Raw genomic sequence first — 19,817 nt, 5'->3', positions numbered from 1 at the left:
CAATGATTTCTCATATCCAAGCAAATTATAGTTTTCAATCAATCAAGGGTATTCCAACAGTTTTATATGAAGACAATGTTGCATATATAACTCAACTAAAAGAAGGATACATAAAGGGTGACAGAACGAAACATATCTCTCCAAAATTCTTCTATACATATGAACTCCAGAAGAATGGTAATATAGATGTTCAGCAGATCCAATCAAGTAATAATCTATTAGATTTGTTCACCAAAATTTTGTCTATTATAATATTCAAGAAATTGGTTCATCTTATCGGAATGAGATATCATAAAGATCTTAACAGAAAGAGTTAATATATGGATGTCAGGAAATATTATGAAAATCATAAAAATTGATGGCTGTCACCCCTTCATTTTCTACCTCTATAAATTATGTCCCTTCATTTTTCACTAGCATAAATTATGTGCTATCCTTATTACCCTATAAAAGGGTTCTCTCTCCCTCTCATTTTGACATACACATATAAGACTTGGAGTAGGCATACGAATAGAAAGAATGGAAGAAGATGAGAGAGAAAAAGAAGAGAAATATTTTGTACAAGACCGATTTCAAAATCTTATAATTCCTCCCGAGATAGTGAAATTTTTAATCTCATATGTCCATTGAGTAGGTATAGTCAAACCATGTAAAATGTTTATCTCGTCTGTATTTATTTTTCTGCATTCTTTACAACATTTTTAAAGTTATAACATTGAATGCTTACAAAATAGCATTTAGCCTTAGATCCTAAAAATTATTGAGTGTGAGGGCCCAATAATTATGTTAGGAATAGAATGAGTTGACAAGTAGAATCAAGGTGTTTCAATCATTTGATACTACAATGTGAACTCATGGTGGGCATGGATAACATTGCCCCATAATTTATTCATTACGCACATGAATCCAAAATTGTTTAGAAACATGAATTCAAATTTAAAATTTTTTAAATTCTATGCATTTATTTTATGTTTTATTTAAATTTATAAAAATAAAAATAACAAAAATCAAATTATGGTCTCAACATAGAGCTCCAAACATGGTATAAATATCCTTTTGGAATGTTTTTAGCGTTCATGTGAATAAATATAGGATGAAGAAAATATTTTTATTTTTAAAATAAAAATAGATTAAGATTTATAAAAATATCTTTAACTTTTTATAATTTTATGAAAATTTATATTAAAAAAAAATGAAAATATTGTTGGAAAATTTGAGACTGGGAGAAAATTTTTGCCATTGTTTAGCATAACTGGGCCCAGGGCCCACGCGTAATTTTTTGCAGTACTCTTTCCATCTTCGTCGTCAAGTCCCCATTGCAGTACTTTCTCTCTCTCTCTCTCTCCAGTACTTTCTCTCTCTTCCCCAATTCTGTGTATGTGTAGTACAAAGGAAAAGGACATTTTCACGAACTCTTCATTACCACCTAACCCTATTTAAAGGTTCAACCTCAAATTCACAAAAATCCTCGCGATGACCCAACGATCCATCGTGTTCTCTTCCTTCGTCAATCCCCACCTATGTCTCGCCTCCTCTGCCTCTCCCTCTCTCTCCTCCTTCTCGCCGTCGCCGTCTCCGGCCACGGCGGCGACTCCCACGCCGACGACGATGACTCCTCTCCGGACCACCCCGATCTGAGGTCGAAGTCTCTGATTCTCACCAAGATCTGGTGCCTGATCGTCGTCTTCGCCGGGACCTTCGCCGGCGGAATGTCGCCGTACTTCGTGAAGTGGAACGAGGGGTTTCTGGCCCTGGGGACGCAGTTCGCCGGCGGCGTGTTCATGGGAACGGCGCTTATGCACTTCCTCAGCGATTCGAACGAGACGTTTGGGGATTTGACGCCGAAAAAGTACCCGTTTGCGTTTATGCTTGCGAGCGCCGGGTACCTGCTCACCATGCTCGCTGATTGTGTAGTTAGCGGCGTTTTTGCGAAGCGAGAGAGTCCTCGTTCTCCTGGGGTTCACGAGCTTCAAGGTTCGTGCTCTAATGGTGTCTTCATTGCCTTTTTTTTTTAAAAAAAAAAATTTGAAATTTGATTTTCGTTACTGTTGATTGGCACTTTTTATGTTAATATTTCCCGATGCATGTAAAGTCTCTCTCTTTTTATTGCAATTTGGGGATTTGCAGTTGAATACTTTTTCCATGGTTGACAATTTCAAGTCTCGCCTTGCCTTTCGTTATTTTATTATTATTTTTTTCCCTAATATTTAAGTGATCACGTATTATATCTTTGTAAATATATTTAATTTCTTATTTATATTTCTACATATAGTTGATATATTTTAAAAATCGAGCTTAATTTGACTTCGAGTAAAACTAGGATGAAGTTGAATTTTTATTTTGATTCAACTCTAGTGATTGAACTCCCCTCACATTTATCCTTGCACTGAATTAACTTCTGGGAGCATAACTACTTGGGTCATTGGGGTTGTCCCAGCTGGGCTTGACTTGACTTGACTTGTTGAAACTAATTTTAATACTCATTTAGTGGCCAGCTGGTTTAAGACTCAATGTAGTATGATGATCTTTTTTTCGCAAATTATTTGAATTTGATTATTTTATTTGCCTAAAAACTTTTTATATTCATTCACTCTGATCAATTTATTGAATAAATTTGTCTTTAAATTAAAATTGACTAAAGCTCAATTATAAAATAGAGAGCTAAATGAATAATGAACTTGAACAAGCATGTTTCAGCTTAGCATAAGCTTGGTTTGAGCTCAAATTTTATTTAAATTTAAACCAAATTTGATCCTAGATTAAAACAATCAAGTGAAGGTAAATAGAAACCCTAAAATATAAATGTCCATCTTTGGGCTGTTCAGTTTCATCTTCTCACGTATTTTCTCATCACAGGTGTTCAACAAGCCAAAAGCAGTCTGGACAATCCGACTTCAGAATTCCATCATCAGGTACCATGAATAGTTCCAAAGTTTTCAAAGTCACAAATTACTCATTTATACCATCCAAAAAAATTTTGTAGCTATTTAAGAAATGATGTTTGTTTCTGTAACAGGTTGAAAATGGCACTGATGCCCATTCTCCTGGTTCCTCACTTGCAACTGCAACTTCACTTGGAGATAGCATACTGTTGATTATTGCTCTGTGCTTCCACTCCATCTTCGAGGGCATTGCGATCGGAGTTGCAGAGACAGATGCTGATGCCTGGAGAGCTTTATGGACAGTCTGCCTACACAAGATCTTTGCAGCCATTGCGATGGGAATAGCCCTCCTCCAAATGATTCCAGATCGTCCCCTCTTCTCATGCATAGCCTACTCGTTTGCATTTGCCATTTCAAGTCCAATAGGAGTTGCCATTGGAATTGTGATTGATGCCACGACCCAGGGTGCAGTCGCAGATTGGATATATGCCATATCCATGGGTGTGGCTTGCGGGGTGTTCATTTATGTATCAATCAACCATCTCCTCTCGAAGAATGGTGTGACCCAGAAAATGGTTTCGGTCAAAACGCCCTACCATAGGTTTTTGGCCGTGCTTCTAGGTGTGGGGGTCATTGCAGTGGTGATGATCTGGGACACCTAAGATCCTGCTGCAGCAGGTATCGGTGCCAGCCTTTTTTTCTAGTTTTTACTCCAAACACCAGCTGGTGGAAGGAGGCTGCTGCTCTCGTCTCACACTACAAGCATCATGCATTTCACTGTTCAATCACACCATGTACAGAGGAGAGCTTCAGGGAAAGGATATAATTTATTCTGTTGGATTTTTCTTGATTCTAGAGCATGGATGAAAAACTAGAAGCACATTGAAGGATAATTCCTTTGTATTGCTCATTTCCCTGAACTACAAATTTTGCCTTACTGATCATCTCCCTTGCTTCAAAACATTCACATGAAGTTAAAATAAGCAGAGAACATTGTTTGCTGAATCACACAAATCGTAATACCTCAATCATGTTTCAATTTGGATTACTGATCAATTTTTTATTACTAATGTAGGAGGAAAAAACAATAATTATGGTTCCAAAATTGGATTTTCTTGACATATGGCCTGCCCAGTAGCTTCTTTGATCTCCAACACCTGATTTGAGTCACTCGTCAATAATTAATTGCAATATGCATGTGCACTTACAAGTTGAGTATAAAGCAGGTGTAAAGAATATGTCAGACAATCTAGTCTCAGATGCTCTAAAGGTCAACATGAAAAACTTTGTCGAAGCAAACTGCAACAATAACTGGGCCTGCCAAATCCCCAACAGCACAGCCTGCAGAAAAATTCAAAATAGCAGTTAAATCATAAAACATAGTTGGGATTCTAAACAAATTTCAATGATAACTTAAACAGAATTGATTTAGATTAAGTGCGGATTATGGGTGTTTCCAATCCACTGGGGATCCTAAACAAATTTCAATGATAACTTAAACAGCGTTGATTTAGTGTTGATTTAGATTAAGTGCAGAATATGGGTGCTTACCAATCCACTGACCAGCCGAAGGACGAGAAAGGGTGGCACCAATTCCTGCACCAATGGAAGCAAAAACAAGAGATGCACCACACCTCACAGTTGTAGCAGAAACCTTTTTACCAAGAAGCTTGGCCTTCTCTGCTTTATCGACCTTCTCTACCTCATCTTTAGAGCTGAAAATACCAGAGAAGCACTGGTAGATTTCAACGCCCACTTGGACAAGCCAAGATGCTGTAATACCTAGAAAATGTCCTGCTTCGAGGGTTTTAAAGAAAAAAGGATATGGGACACAAAATAGTGAGATTGGAGGCTTGAAGCAATCAATTAAAGAAAAGAGAGACAAAGCTGTAAATATTTTAACCTCTCAAAGTTGTTCTGCAAACACTAAAGAAGTAAACAGTTGTAGGCAGCCCCCTTCCGGCCTTGCGCACAGCTGACTTGGGAACATCTGTACATGATCAAATTCATAAGTTCCCTCAAAGATCTAATGAAGAAAGCAATGCAGATTGTTAAATATGGATACAATGTCATGCAATGATTCTTCCTTTAAATCAGTGTGTGACTTGTACCTTTAAGAAGTTTCCATGCCATCCGCTGTGAAACATAATGGACTGCAAGTCTTTCCAAAATCCGCCTGGTAGTTACAACAGTTGTCTGCAAATTGTGGAAAACATATTTCACTTAATTTTGGAAGCAACACTAAAGTAACAATTTATGGAATTTCCTGGCATGATTGTTAAAAAGACAAGGCAGATCCAGTATATCAACCTAGCCCACATAACAGGCAGTTGCCAGTGCTTTGAGGTAATTGTCTACTAGGACATAAGCAACTCAGATCTTCCCATTCATCTTTTCAATATAACTTCTAGATTATGCACCGAAAATAAACAAACCAAAAAGTAAAGTGCCATAGAGGCATGCACATCAAAGATGGATGGAAAAATAGAAGAGAGAAGAGACAGCACTCTAGAGTCTAGAACTGATTGAGAGGGTTATGTAAATTAATGCCTTTTATTGAAAATAATACTCACATGCGCGCGCGCACACACAAAGGGGAGGGACACTGAAGTATTAATGTGCAATCACTGCTCAATTTATGAGAATTTATCAATCAATGCTATAAAATCAAAAAGGAAACACACTGCTAAGTCACCCGTACTAACTGGAGCTGGAACTGGTGTTTAAGGGTTCTAGATTCTTGGGCAGGGGTTCTATCCAGCATTTTCAGTCTTTTTGCATTGTGAGGTTGCAAGCATGCTGAATGGTCAAGTTGCTGTAGAGATGCTTCCAGAGTGCTGTGGCATCAAGTTAAGAAAAAAATCCTTAAAATTTTGCATGTATAAAGAGTCCCTATTTAAGTAATGCATTGAATCCTAACATCTGATTCTTTGGTTTCAGCAGATCCAAACTACGAAAAAAAGATTCTAACAATGGAACTCATGTTAGTACCTCTATTGCCTGGATCCTTTGGAACCACTCGTGGAGTACTTTACAGAAAAAATTCTGAATTTAATAAAAACTACAATAAGTGTTGAATTAGAAAACTGCTGAAAGTCACAAGTGTGGATTAATAAGTGATTTTTGGATACTCAATTTTTGTTTTAGGTGTTGTATAAATCAATAATATTTATTATTATATATTTAAATATAATTAATAAATTATAATATATAAAAATAATATATGATTTTTAAATTATGTTATAATATTTTATTAAATAAATTCACATTTTAAGATTTTCTAATTAAAAATTCATTAATATTTTATGCTAAATTTTTAATTGACTTTTTAGTAGTTTCTAATTAAAAATTAATTAATATCTTATGTTAAATTCTTAATTCACATTTTTCATATTTCTTATTTTAAATAAATAATATATAACTCTTGCTTTCTAATTAACAATAGGTTTATTATTAAATTTATTTTTATAATGCTATTAGTTTTATAATATTTTTTATAATTTATAATTAATTTCTAACTAATAAAATAGAAATCAAGAGAGGGAGCAATGCAGGCAACCACCAGATCTAGCAGAGCATCACCATGGCGGAGAAGCGGCTCAGCATGGCACTAGACAGCTCGAATGGGAAGCAAGGGCTCTGGCACCCAAAACATGCCCAGTTACTCCATTCAGAAATATAAACTGAGACAATGACAATGAATGCTGATGGACGCATGACAATAATGATTACAGCCACAGGATGTGCTTGTGGCACGTAGTTGCAGACAGCATGCTTCTGCCACACGGTCGAGGAGAGAGAGAGAATGAGAGTAGGAGGGGTGAGGGAGACAGAAGACAGGAGAGGGGGAGAGAACCGAGATCCAGAGGAGTAGACTCAGGGGGGACTTCGACCAACGGTATCTGGTGGCAGAGGCAGTGAGAGGAGAGGTACAGAGCTCTGGCAGGTCTTTCAGCAAGGGCTTTTCCTGCTCCCAGGCTGAGAGAGAGGGAGGGAAGGATGGAGTTGTAAAATTACAAAATTCCCACTGTATAATAATACTGCTTATAACAACAACAATAGCAAGCCTTAAGTCCCACTAGGCGAGGTTGGCTACATGAATCCTTTGCTGCCAATTCACCCGATTCAAAGCTTTTTCCTCTATTAGATTAAGGGGCTATCAAATCCTTCCTCACTACCTCATCCCAAGTATAATACTGCTTATAAATGGTCAAAAAAGACATCCCTCATTGCTTCTTAAAATCCACTTAAAAATTCTTTTAAAAGTGGTTCAAGTACCTTTTTTTTTTGCACAAGTACTCATTCTAAGCAGTAAAAAAATTTTCAAGGGCTACCGAATGGGAAAGCTGAAAGTCCAATGTGTGGTTGCTTTCTATAAGTTCCCATATCTAACTTTTCAAACAAAAAAAGAAGAAATAGACATGGCCTATTTTGCCCCTGAGGGAGGCTCACCCCAATGTTAAGCAAGCTTGAGAACAGATTATTGGGCACAAACCACACCCATAAACAGCTAAGTTTGAATCTCTGAGAACAAACCAAAACTTCCAATCGAAGAAGGGCGATAAAGATGATTTATGACCACATCAAACAAGGCACAAGCAGACAAAATAGAAGCATTGCTGATGGACAACCAACATGGATATTCCGAATAACCACAGAATCCCAGTTCATGGCCCTAGATTCCTAGTTCCACTTCAACATGAATTCATAGAGGAATTTTTGCCTACGTTGAAGTATTTTTCATGTTTTCCATGTAACAAATAAGTGATCTCATGGAAACGTTTTAAACCAAAGATAAGGGTGAGTCTTCAGTGGAAATAACTCAAAACATGGTGACACAAACAATAGAGAACAATACAGTTATCAAGTTGGGAGTGCCAAGAGTTAAAACTCAGCCAATAGAGCCAAAAACCAGCATGCAATGGCAAACTACTACATAATTCAAACAAAACCAGCAGCTGCCTCCGCACACACTTTCCATACAAAAGAAATTCATTATCCATGAGGATTGAGTGACAAAGCCCAAAAAAAAAAGAACTCAAAATCTAATCTTACACAAAACATTGATTGACAAGTAGACAGGAATATAAATAAACTGCGAGGTTGGGTTGTGATAACATAGTGCAATCCTGGTGGAAGAGCCATAGACTGAATAGAAGACATTATTTAGAACATAAATCAGTCAGCACATTGCGATCTTCAGAACACTATCAAAATGTTACAATTTGGTGTTTACAAAAATTTATAAATTCCAAATTTTCAATCATAATTTATTCAGCAATTATTGCATTAGTTTAGTAGATATAATACAACAACTACCAAGCATTAAACCCCACCAAGTGGGGTTGGCTACATGAATCATTTCCCACCATTTTACACAATCTTGGGCAATATCCTTTAACAATTTGTGAGTTATCACTGTCCACATTATTCTCAGTCCACAGCTTCTACTGCCACTTAACATTAATTGGCTCACTCCTCGCTGGTGCATTATTTGACAAGGTACCCAAATCATCTCAACCACATTTTAGTTTAGTTGATGCTGCAAGATATTTTTTTATATGAATGATTTTCTACTAGTCTTAAAGTATGGAATATGCACAACATATAAATGGAAGAGATTTTGTTTTTTTTGGGTGGGGGGGGGGGGAGAAGGGGGATGAAATTGAGTAAAAATCCAATTAATACCACTTTTTTATTCACAATAATCCAGTTAATACCACTACATTTATTTAACAAAAATTAACAATAAGCACATCAAAATGGGGATGTAATGCTATTAGATCAAACTTTCAGCAAGGAAAATCATAGTTGCTGGAATCTTCTGTTTCACAATTTGAATCCTATGATTCATATCAATTCCACACCAAATCAATTTGAATCTTACTTGAGAATTAAAAGCAACCAAATTGTTGCCAAATATATCAATTCAACCCCTGAATTTGATGAACAAATATGAATTGATCAATTCACATGATTCTGAACTTATCAAACCTAGTAAGACCTGACTGGTTTAAAACCTCAAAACAGCCTTCTTTTTGCCTTCTATTCATTCTCTATGTCAGTTTTGTACTGAGAAAGAGGCAAAAATAAACACAAATTTAGGTCTTCTTTTTCCTTCACAAAACCATGCTTCACTCTTGGAGGAGTAGAGTGTTCCTACTGTTCTGCCTGCCATTGAAAAGCAGAACACTAGTCAGCTAAGGTGGCACTCATATTTCACTATGCTGTTGAGATTCAAATGTTAGTTTTTAAGTAGTTTGTTAAACTAGTTTTGTTTTGAGCTATTTTTTCTTTTTAATTAGAGAAAGAATGTGCATGAAATATTCTTTTTTAATCATAGATAAACAGCAAAGATTTAATTTTTCTTGATTCCTTTCCTTAAACAAAATAGAGTTCAGTTTTTACTATATTTTCTTTGACTCCTGCCCTTTGCATTCTTTAGAGAAAGCAGACATGAAATATGAACTTTTTATTGTTAAAATTTAAATACATTTATCTTTTGTTTGTTGTATGTTTGTACCTATATCAGTATATGCATGTCATTTAGAATCCGTTTCGGAAATTTCTACCAAATCTTATGATTCGATTTGATTCTCAATTCCCAACTCCCAAAAATGCGATTTTGAATCACAATTCAAATCAGACAACTATGGGGATAATTATTAGGCGCATTTAACCATATAATTCCAGAAAAAAAATTGATATTTTTATGCTGCTTTAAAATTACTTTCTCAAATATGTTTGAAATTAACAATCTAATTACAGTCATATTAAAACCTTTTGAATATCTTATGACTATTAAAAACTTTTAAGTCTCCAGTTTTACTTGTTTTCACAGATCAATTGACAACTATTTCTCAGTTATTTCTGCTGCTCAGCTCGAACGGATGTTTGGGGAAATAAGAGAATAAATTCTTGGGATCCCCTAAAATCCATATTGCACCGGCAAAATAAATTAAGAAACCAGAAAGAGAATGCCTTTCTATAATAAAATCCTAACAATTAAGGGTCTGTTTTTGGTCTTGGAAAACTTATCCATTTTCCATTTTCAAGTTTTCTAGTGTTGGATTACTACTTTACTGAAAATCTTAAGCTGCTAGGTTGTGGACCAACAATATATATCAAGCCTTAACACTCCCCTATGCCTGCAGCCTAACACCACATGGACAGATAGACATTAAACGCGTCAAGAAGACTAGAACTCAGACCTCCTGGTAACCAGCTCAGAGACTATGTTAGATTACCACTTTACCTAAAAGCTTAAGCTGTTAGGTTGAGGGCCAATAATATATATCAAACCTTAACATAAAGAACTACAAAAATATGCCTCAGTTTTTCAAATTTCCAATAGAAAACACATTATTGATGTTTTCCAAATTTTTATACAAACTTCAGAAAGCTGGAATATTTTCCAACTTTTTTATACATAGGAAAACTAAAAAACAAGTGATATTTTTTTGTAATTCTTTAGATAACTGAAAATGGAAAGAAGAAACAATTTCCACAATTGTAGGTGCCCTAAAATTTGTGCTCATCATACTTAGACCAGGGTATCGGTTATTTATTTTAAGGTCAGGACTTTCATAACACCAGATTTACTCATACAGCTGACATTCTGGCACCCAGTCAACAAAATCTGACACAATAGAGTCGCTACCTAAACAATGTGAATGCAAAAATGCAGACTTATTAAGGGGCCATTTAGTATCATTGTTAAAAATTACAAAAATGAAAACCAGAAACGAAAACCAAAAACCAACAACCTGTTTGGTTAATATTTATAAAAATAAAATAAATTAAAAACTTAATTAAAAAAATATTCATCTTTTTCAAATCAAATACATTATAAAAAATATTACTGAATGATACAAATTTAAAAAATACTATAATAAAATAAAAACTATTATAATTATTTCACTTAACTATTATAGTTTCAAATTTTACTTCACAATAAAAATTTTAACGGAAACGACAATTAAATAATAGTAAAAATATTTTATAACTGGCTTTATTATTATTTTTTGAAATTTATGTATTTTATTTTAATTATGTTTAAATTTATATGATAATTTTATTTTCATTTAAAGTGTATTAAATGAATAATTTAATTCAAAAGAAATTTTTTTGGATATTAAAATTTCTGACAACAGGTTACCGAAAACAACTATAACAACAAGAACAAAACCAAGTCTTAAGTCCCACTAGGTGGGGTCGGCTATATGAATCATTTTCAGCCAATTTATGCGATCAGGAACCATTTCTTTTGACAGATTCTTACTATCTCCTCCCAAGTTATTTTAGGTCTACCCCTACCCCTTCTACCACCCCCCATAGTAGCTAACTCACTCTTCCTCACTAGTGCACTATGAGGCCTACGTTGCAAGTGTCCACACCATCTAAGTCGTCCCTCCCTTATCTTATCTTCTATAGGAGCTACACCTAACTTACCGTGAATCTGTTCATTCTTTAATTTATCTTTCAATATTGTACCACTCATCCATCTAAGCATTCTCATGTCGGCAACTTTTACTTTTTAGATATTATGTTTCTTCGTCGCCCAACATTCTGATCCATATAGCTTAGCTAGTCTTATAGCTGTCTGATGAAACTTTCCTTTCAATTTTAAGGGCATTCTACGATCACAGAGCACACTTGAAGCACTTTTCCATTTTACCCAACCTGCTTTAACTCTATGCATTAAATCATCTTCAATTTCTCCTTCAACTTGCATAATATATCCAAGGTATTGAAATCTACAAGTGCTATTTATTTCTTCATCAGAAAGTTTAACTTTGTCTCCAATATTCCTCCTATCATTACTAAAATTACATTTCATATATTATGTCTTATTTCTACTTTACCTAAAGCCTCTAAATTCCAAAGTTTCTCTCCATAATTCTAATTGAGCCTCTACTTTGTCCCTAATTTTATCAATTAATACAATATCATCTGCAAACAACGTAAACCATGAAGCCTCATTTTGAATACTCTTAGTCAATTGGTCCATCACTAAAGCAAAAATATAAAGACTCAAATCGGATCCTTGATGTACACCTATGGTGATTGAAAATTATCTAGTTTCTCCATCTATAATCCTTACGCTAGTCATTACTCCATCATAAATATCCTTAATGACATCAGTATGCCTACTACATACACCCTTTTTTTCTAAAACCCACCATAGAACTTCTCTAAGTATCCTATCATATGTTTTCTCAAGGTCAATAAATATCATATGCAAGTCCCTCTTCTTTTCCCTAAACTTTTCCATTAATCTTCTTAAAAAGATATATAACTTCTGAGGTAGATCTCCCAGGCATAAAACCAAAATGATTTTCTGAAACCTTCGTTTTTAACATTAATCTTTGTTCAACTACCATTTCCCATAGTTTCATCGTATGAAGTTTAATTCCACGATAGTTATTACAATTTTGAATATCTCCTTTATTTTTTAATATAGGTATTAAAGTGTTTTTCCTCCATTCATCTAGCATTTTCTTAATTTTATAATTGTATTAAATAAATTAGTTAACCATATAATTCCGTTATCATCTAAGCATTTCCAAACTTCAATTGGGATGTTATCTGGTCTCATAACTTTCCCATTTTTCATCTTTTTCAGTGCCAAGTTAACTTCGTTAACTCTAATTTTGCGAATAAATCTCATATTTTTAGTCTTTTCCTCATTTGACAATTCTAAGTTTAAACCTTCTATTTGGTTTTCATTAAATAACTTACTAAAGTAACTTCGTCATCTTTCTTTAATATCTTCGTCCTTAACCAAGACAATATCATCCTCACTTTTATACATTTTACATTTCCTAAGTCCTTACTCTTCCTTTCTCTAACTTTAGCAAGTTTAAATATATCTCTTTCCCCTTCTTTTGTATCTAATCTATCATACAAACTATTAAATGATCTGTATTTAGCTTCACTAACGGTCTTTTTTGCATCTTTTCTTGCCTCTTTATACTTTTCAAAGTTATCCCTATTTCTACATTTTTACCACGTTTTATATCAAATTCTTTTTGTCTTTATGGCTTTTTGTACATCTTTATCCCACCACCCACTTTCTTTGCTATTTGAGAATCTTCCCATTAATTCACCTAAAATCTCTTTTGTTATTTTTTTAATAGAGCTAGCTAATCTACTCCAAAGAGTATTTGTATCTATCCCATCCTCTATAGTCCAATCCCCATCTTTGATCATTTTATTTTTAAATTTTATTATATTTTCTGCTTTTAGGTTCCACCACCTAGTTCTCTTATACTAGTTTATTTTATCTTTTTTTTCCATTTTTTAATACATATATCTAACACTAAGACTCTATGTTGTGTGGTTAGGCTTTCACCTGGAATAACCTTACAATCATTGCATGATAAACGATCTACCCTCTTAATATCTATTTAACCTCTATTTTGTCCACTTTTAAAGGTTATTAAGTGTTCTTCTCTCTTCTTAAAGCAAGTATTCACAATACTAAAATCATATGACATAGCAAAATCTAAGATCATCTCCCCAGGCTCATTTTTGTTTCCATATCCATATCCTCTATGTATCATCTCATAATTTTTATTATCCTTTCCAACATGTTCATTCAGAACTTATCCTATAATTATTTTCTAAGTCCCTAGTATGCCTTGCTATCCATATCTTTCCAAAATTGTCTCTCAAGATTTTCTACTAAGCTGACTTGAAGAGCATAAGCACTAATGATATTTATTATCTCTTGTCCTAATACCATCTTGATTTTTATAATTTTATCCACTACTCTATTTACATCAACAATACTATCTTTTAAGTTTTTGTCTATAATAATTCCTACTCCATTCTTATGCTTTTCTTTTCCAGTGTACCAAAATTTAAATCCTGATTTAACAATTTCTCTAGCTTTCTCCCTCACCCACTTAGTTTTTTGAAGGCAAATTATATTAATTCTTCTTCTGATCATTGTATCCATAATTTTCATGCTTTTACTCATAAGTGTCCCTATATTCCAAGTTACTAATCTAATCATAGTTTCCTGAACTAACGTCTTTACCTTCCCACGTCCAGAATGATGCAGGAACCCTCACATATTTGACACCGTACCTGGGCGCCGACACAGCGTGTCGCTTCGGGGTGACGACCTAGCCCACCCTCGCCCACTTTTCGCTACACTCAGGTGGTACAAGTACAAAGCGTCGCTCGTAGGGGACGCCCCAGCAAATATTCAGTAAGAATTCATATCATAGTGATCTGACAAATTTTACACTGGCTGTCAGCTACCTAACGCAACCCTCCTCCTTTAACTGGGCTTGGGACCGAAAACAACTAAAAACCATAAAATCTGATTTTCTTTTTGTTTATGTTTCCAGTTTTCTACTTTTATTGTCAACTTTCAACTGCTAGTGAAAAAACTAAAAATCAAATTTTACGATTTTCAGATAATTTTTTTGGATCAAATCATTCATTCATACACTTTTAAACTAAATTTAAAATAAAATGATCATATGAATTTAAATATAATTAAAGTAAAAATAAAGATAAATTTCAAAAATAATAATAAAGCCAATCACAAAATATTTTTACTATTTTTCAATTTTCATGTACAATAAAAATTTTATTGTAAAGTAAATTTTGAAAGCATAACTATTAAGCAAAATAATTATAACAATTTTTATTTTTATTATAGTATTTGTTTTCTTGTGTTTTTTTCAAATTTTATTATTTTAATCATATTTCTATATTATTACTTGATTTAAGGACAAAAACGAGCACTTTTTAATTAAGTTTTTAATTTGTTTTAGTTTTACAAATACTAACCAAACAAGTTGTTGGTTTCTGATTTTTAGTTTATGTTTCTAGTTTTTTATTTTCGTTTCTGGTTTTTGCTTTCACTATTTTTGATAGTGATACCAAATGGCTCCTAAACAAACGTGTTTTTTATGATCTATTTCTTCATTGTGTAGAAATAGAAATAGAAAATAGAAAATAGTATTGATATCAAACAAACCCTAAATGACTCCAATGACTTAAGATCACTCAACCAACAAAGCATTAATTGCAGCTTGGTTAAACTATAAATCTTCATGAAATGGAGAAGAGGAAATTTTAGCAAAACTCACCTCCCGGACAATTTGCTTCACTGATTTTTTTAAGGGAACAACTAAATCAACACGACGCTCTTCTTGTGCATCTTGTAGGAAATCATCATCTTCTTCCATGTCCATACGAGGCTCCAAAAGGGGCAAATAGAATATCAGAAAAGACCTCAAGGATGTCATCGCAAAAGACTTCAATCCAAAGGCTGATAATATAGGTTTCAGCTCAATGATGTACTCTTTTGTACTGTATTTCAAAGAATCATGATGGAAGATATTTCCAGAGATGCTTCGTATTTCTGAAACATAATCTTCAACACTTGCTGCGCCAGCATCACAATGAGCAACTGATATGCCCCCATTCCTGCACAACGAGAGTTAAACACTAATATATAAACAAATATGTGCCCAAGAAACATACAGAGTATACATTTGCAGAGCAAAAAATGGGTGGCTTTAGATGGTATATTTGCCCCAACATTCAAAAATCTGAAGCAAGATATGTAGTTGAAAGCAAGTCCAAGGAAAAGAAATGAAGAAACAAGGAAAAAAGGGGGAAAATTACATGCATACTGACCAGTAATAATTGACACCACACAAAATAACAAATTAAATGAGAAAATATATTTTTATATTATTAAAAAAAATGTATATTTTTGTTCCAAAATATATATATATATATATATATATATATATATATATTCCAAAAAAAGCTTCAGCATGTTGAGACTTGGGTAATGCTACAACGGAAAATGGAAAATGCATGATAAAAAGTAGATTGAGAAAGATGGAGTGAGGAAACAAATGCATTTGCATCACAAATTATCCCACAAAACTACACGTCTATGTGGCAACAAATATGCAAGATATTTCCAATTACAAACTATTATTAAAAACTTATCAACCAAAATTAGAATCAGATAACCATACAAGAAAGCACCGACATCAAGTTTGAGAGCACCGAATTTTTGTGCCTTAGATTTAGAATTGTATTGATGTGGACAACGTGTAATATAAAATTATACTAAGCTCATTTGCAAGGCAAACAAATCCAGATCCAAGGCTCGAATTCCATGTTCCTAAACACAGCATAAGAGTTCTCCTAAATCTATAAAAAAAAATTTAAAAACTTAACGTTGCATGAAAGCATTGAGGAGGATTAGTCTTCCTAAGAAATATAATTACACATCAACTTCAATGTGTAAACTGTAAAATTAATCTCCTTCTGCTCTTATTCATTTTGATAGTAGAACTAATTCACAATTAATTACGTGAAATGGAATAGCCATATTATCATGTTCAGAACTTGAATTTGGATGATACAACAACCAACCAAACCTCAAGTCCCACTAGGTGGGCTTAGCTATAGGAATCCTTTTCCACCAATTTACACAATCATGGGCAACTTCTTCCAATAAATTCAGGGTTATTAAATTCTTACTATCTCATTCCAAGGTATTTTAAGTCTACCCCTATCCTCCTATTGCCCCTTACAGTAATTAACTCACAAGCCTCACCAGTGTACTATTTGGGCTACGTTGCAAATACTCAAACCATCCAATCCATCCCTCCCTTATCGTATCTTCTACAAAAGCTAGGCCTAACTTGCCATGAATATTTTCATTCCTTACTTTACCTTTAAACATTATACCACTCATCCACCTTCGCATTCTCATCTCAACAACTTTTACGCTTTGGATATGTTATTTCTTCGACGTCCAACATTTTGAACCATATGGCATAGTTGGTCTTACAGCTGTTCTATAGAACTTCCCTTTTAATTCTATGAGTATTCTATGATCACATAACACGTTCAAAGCACTTCTCCATTTTACCCAACCTGTTGTAACCTATGCATTACATCTTCTTCAATTTTTCCTTCATCTTGCATAATAAATGCAAGGTATCGAAATCTACTAATGTTACTAATTTCTTGACTATCAGTTTAACCTTTTCTCCAATATTCCTCCAACTATGACTGACGTGGATCCTTGACGTATACTTATTGTAATTATAAATTCCCTAACCTCTCCATTTGTAGTCCTCACACTAATCATTACTCCTATGTACATATCCCTAATGACATCAATATACCTACTACATATGTCATTTTCTTCTAAAACCCACCATAGAACTTCCCCATATGCCTTAGCATACGGTTTCTATTAGTCAATAAAAATCATATGCAATTCCCTCTTCTTTTTCCTCAAATTTTTCATTTATTTTCTTAAAAGATCTGTACCTTCTATAGTAGATCTCCCAAGCATAAAATCAAATTGATTTTTTAAGACACTATGATGCAAGGGTAGCATCAAGGATCTGCAACTATGGGAGAGATTATAAGAAATAGAAAAGAGGAGGGAAGGGGGAGGGAGGAGAGAGGAGATACAGGGGGAACTCATGTTCACAACTCAATTCAAATTCAACATCAGCTGCCCACAACATGACTACTTTTACACACTATTTACAAGAACGTCTCTTCACAAGAAATTATAAATAAACCTCTAAAATTACATTATATTACAAACAAACCCCTGAAATACACAAATACTACATACAAGCCCCCAAATACACATAATAGTCTACTAATTAAACCAAACACACAATAAACTACTAACTAAACCTAACAATTCCTTGACCCAACTCTTAATTATTCTCTAGCAAGGATCTCCCTTCCCAAGGTCTTAATCTTTGTTCAACTACCCTTTTAAATAGTTTCATTGCAAGACTCATAAATTTAATTCCGCATTAGTTATTACAACTTTGAATACCTTCTTTATTTTTGTATATAGGTATTCAAGTGTTTTTCCTCCATTCGTCTGACATTTTCTTAGTTTTTATAATTGTGCTAAATAAACTAGTAAACCATATAATTTAGTTATCACCTAGCATTTCCAAACTTCAATTGAGATGTTATCTGGCCCTATAACTTTCCATTTTTCATCATTTTTTTAAAAGCAAACTTATCTTGATTAACAATAATTTTGCAAACAAATATCATATTTTTAGCATTTTCCTCATTTGTCAATTATAAATTTAAACCTTCTACTTTGTTTTCATTAATAGCTTACTAGAGTAACATCATCATCTTTCTTTTATGTCTTCTTCCTTGATCAAGACAATATCATCCTCACGTTGTATACATTTTACATTGCCTAAATCCTTTTCTTTTTCTAACTCTAGCTAGCTCAGTACTTTGAATTTGAATGATATGAACATCAAGTGCCACACTAATAGGACGATTTTGGCAACCTATAAAATTTGAAGTTTTATAACATTTACAAATACAATTATTAGTTCATTATTTGTACGTAAACAGTATGCAAACAATTAAAAACAATTTCCAGAAAATTTTCCAAGGCACCAAAATGATTCAACAAATAACAGCCCAGCAAACTAGCAGTTACTCCGAATATGATAATATGTATCATCTAATCCATATGAAGAGAAACAGTCATAATAGAAGTAAGTGTGTGTCATCGTAAAAATTTTAGAGTAGGCCCAAAGCCTTCAGCATTACACACAGAGACGCATATTGAAGAACAGCAAATTGGTGACAATACAAATGATATAATAAATTTGAAAGTGCAAAGCAAGTATAAATTTTTTAACAAATGTTGTATTTCCCCTGGTTTAAATATTTTTCCTTTTTATATTTCTTTTCTAACATAATTAACCCATTATATCTATCTGTGGAGAACAAATTCAGTATGCAAAAAATATTTCTCACAGAAGCAATAAAGAAGTATTCTTTATATGTTTTGTTTTAAATTCATCCTTCTTTTACATCTAAAACTGTTACTACTATTGAGTATTACTTCTTAGCTTTTTTATTATTATGTCCTTTATTTTGTCGCCCCAATTCAAGAAAATACTGGATTCGTCCCCAAGTATGAATAATGTCCAATGGCAACAACATCACAGCCTAAAAGAGGACAGAGAGAATGAGAGTACCCGAAGAAAGGCCTAGACGCAAAAGGGGTTCCAGCGGCCACGGATACAGCTGCGGCGGAAGCTGCAACTGCTGCTGAGAAGAAACCGTTCGAATGTACGGTTTTCTGGGAACCGAAACTCGGATTTTTCCGTAACAGATCCAAAACTATAGCTATCCCCGCCATACTTGTACCTCTTCTGAAATCGAATCACGACCCGCAGAGTTTCTTAAGCCACTAAAGTGTTCTTTCTGAAAAATAGCGAGTCCTCCAGATATGCACAGGGAGAGACAACACACACACGGGGGAGAGAGAAAGTTCGCGAAAACACACAGATGTAGCAATAACTGATCTTGATGCTACGATCGATCAATCATGTTCTTCCCGGTTTTTGAGTGTTGGAGCAATTGCGTCGAAAACGAATCGTGGGAGCCGAGCAGGGTCGAGTGTCGAAGAAAACAGGGAGGGAGAAAGAGAGGGAGAGGGGACAGAGAAAATAGGATTGTAATATACGATCGAGTCTACCTTTCTGAGTCGTACGCCGCGTCCTTTCAGCCCTCCATCACCCGTGATGATGGGCTAATTCAAGTGATCCGACGATGGAACGACACCTAGCTCAATCACTTGTGAAGGATAGAAGACTTCAGGACACTGCAATGAAATAAAGTCTACTATGAAATTATATTAAATTTTATATAAATTTAGATAAAATTAATATTAAATATTTAAAGTTTATGCTTTTAAATTTTAATATAGTGTTAAATTCGAAAAAAATACCTAAATAAGATTAAAAAAATTTCAATTTTTTTAAAAGCTTGACAAGAATTTTTTTTTCTACGTACTTATAATTTTTTTTCAATTTAAAAATTAAAATCCTAAGGAATGCTTATAAAATTTTTAAATCTTAAAAAATATTG

General features: G+C 33.9%; 2 protein-coding genes across 2 annotated transcripts; one reads left to right on the top strand and one right to left on the bottom strand.

Annotated features, from left to right (window-relative positions):
- Positions 1-1,318: 1,318 nt before the first annotated feature.
- LOC131156259 (zinc transporter 2) lies at positions 1,319-3,887 on the top strand. The gene is made up of 3 exons (XM_058109795.1): positions 1,319-1,974; positions 2,857-2,912; positions 3,017-3,887. Exons 1-3 carry the CDS (start codon positions 1,521-1,523, stop codon positions 3,542-3,544), a joined length of 1,038 nt encoding a protein of 345 aa, XP_057965778.1. The 5' UTR covers positions 1,319-1,520; the 3' UTR covers positions 3,545-3,887.
- Positions 3,888-3,913: 26 nt separating this feature from the next.
- Positions 3,914-19,566, bottom strand: LOC131156263 (uncharacterized). Its single transcript, XM_058109806.1, has 6 exons — positions 18,923-19,566; positions 14,993-15,332; positions 4,994-5,078; positions 4,786-4,872; positions 4,434-4,676; positions 3,914-4,223 (listed from the first exon to the last, which is right to left on the bottom strand). The coding sequence occupies exons 1-6, from the start codon at positions 19,084-19,086 to the stop codon at positions 4,147-4,149; spliced, it is 996 nt and encodes a 331-aa protein (XP_057965789.1). The 5' UTR covers positions 19,087-19,566; the 3' UTR covers positions 3,914-4,146.
- Positions 19,567-19,817: the final 251 nt, after the last annotated feature.

Source organism: Malania oleifera, chromosome 1 (assembly GCF_029873635.1).
Source record: "Malania oleifera isolate guangnan ecotype guangnan chromosome 1, ASM2987363v1, whole genome shotgun sequence".
Lineage (NCBI taxonomy): Eukaryota > Viridiplantae > Streptophyta > Magnoliopsida > Santalales > Ximeniaceae > Malania > Malania oleifera.
The sequence above is the reverse complement of the archived record's forward strand: the minus strand, read 5'-3'. Positions and strand labels throughout refer to the sequence as shown.

What these genes read in the sequence shown, in the direction of transcription:
- LOC131156259 (XM_058109795.1), top strand. Translation starts at nt 1,521, where the DNA reads ATGTCTCGCCTCCTCTGCCTCTCCCTCTCTCTCCTCCTTCTCGCCGTC. An exon ending in TGGGGTTCACGAGCTTCAAG is followed by an intron (nt 1,975 to 2,856) that starts GTTCGTGCTCTA and finishes TTCTCATCACAG; the next exon opens with GTGTTCAACAAGCCAAAAGC. An exon ending in CTTCAGAATTCCATCATCAG is followed by an intron (nt 2,913 to 3,016) that starts GTACCATGAATA and finishes TTTCTGTAACAG; the next exon opens with GTTGAAAATGGCACTGATGC.
- LOC131156263 (XM_058109806.1), bottom strand. Translation starts at nt 19,086, where the DNA reads ATGGCGGGGATAGCTATAGTTTTGGATCTGTTACGGAAAAATCCGAGT. An exon ending in GCGTCTAGGCCTTTCTTCGG is followed by an intron (nt 15,333 to 18,922) that starts GTACTCTCATTC and finishes CTCGTTGTGCAG; the next exon opens with GAATGGGGGCATATCAGTTG. An exon ending in TGAAGCAAATTGTCCGGGAG is followed by an intron (nt 5,079 to 14,992) that starts GTGAGTTTTGCT and finishes CACAATTTGCAG; the next exon opens with ACAACTGTTGTAACTACCAG.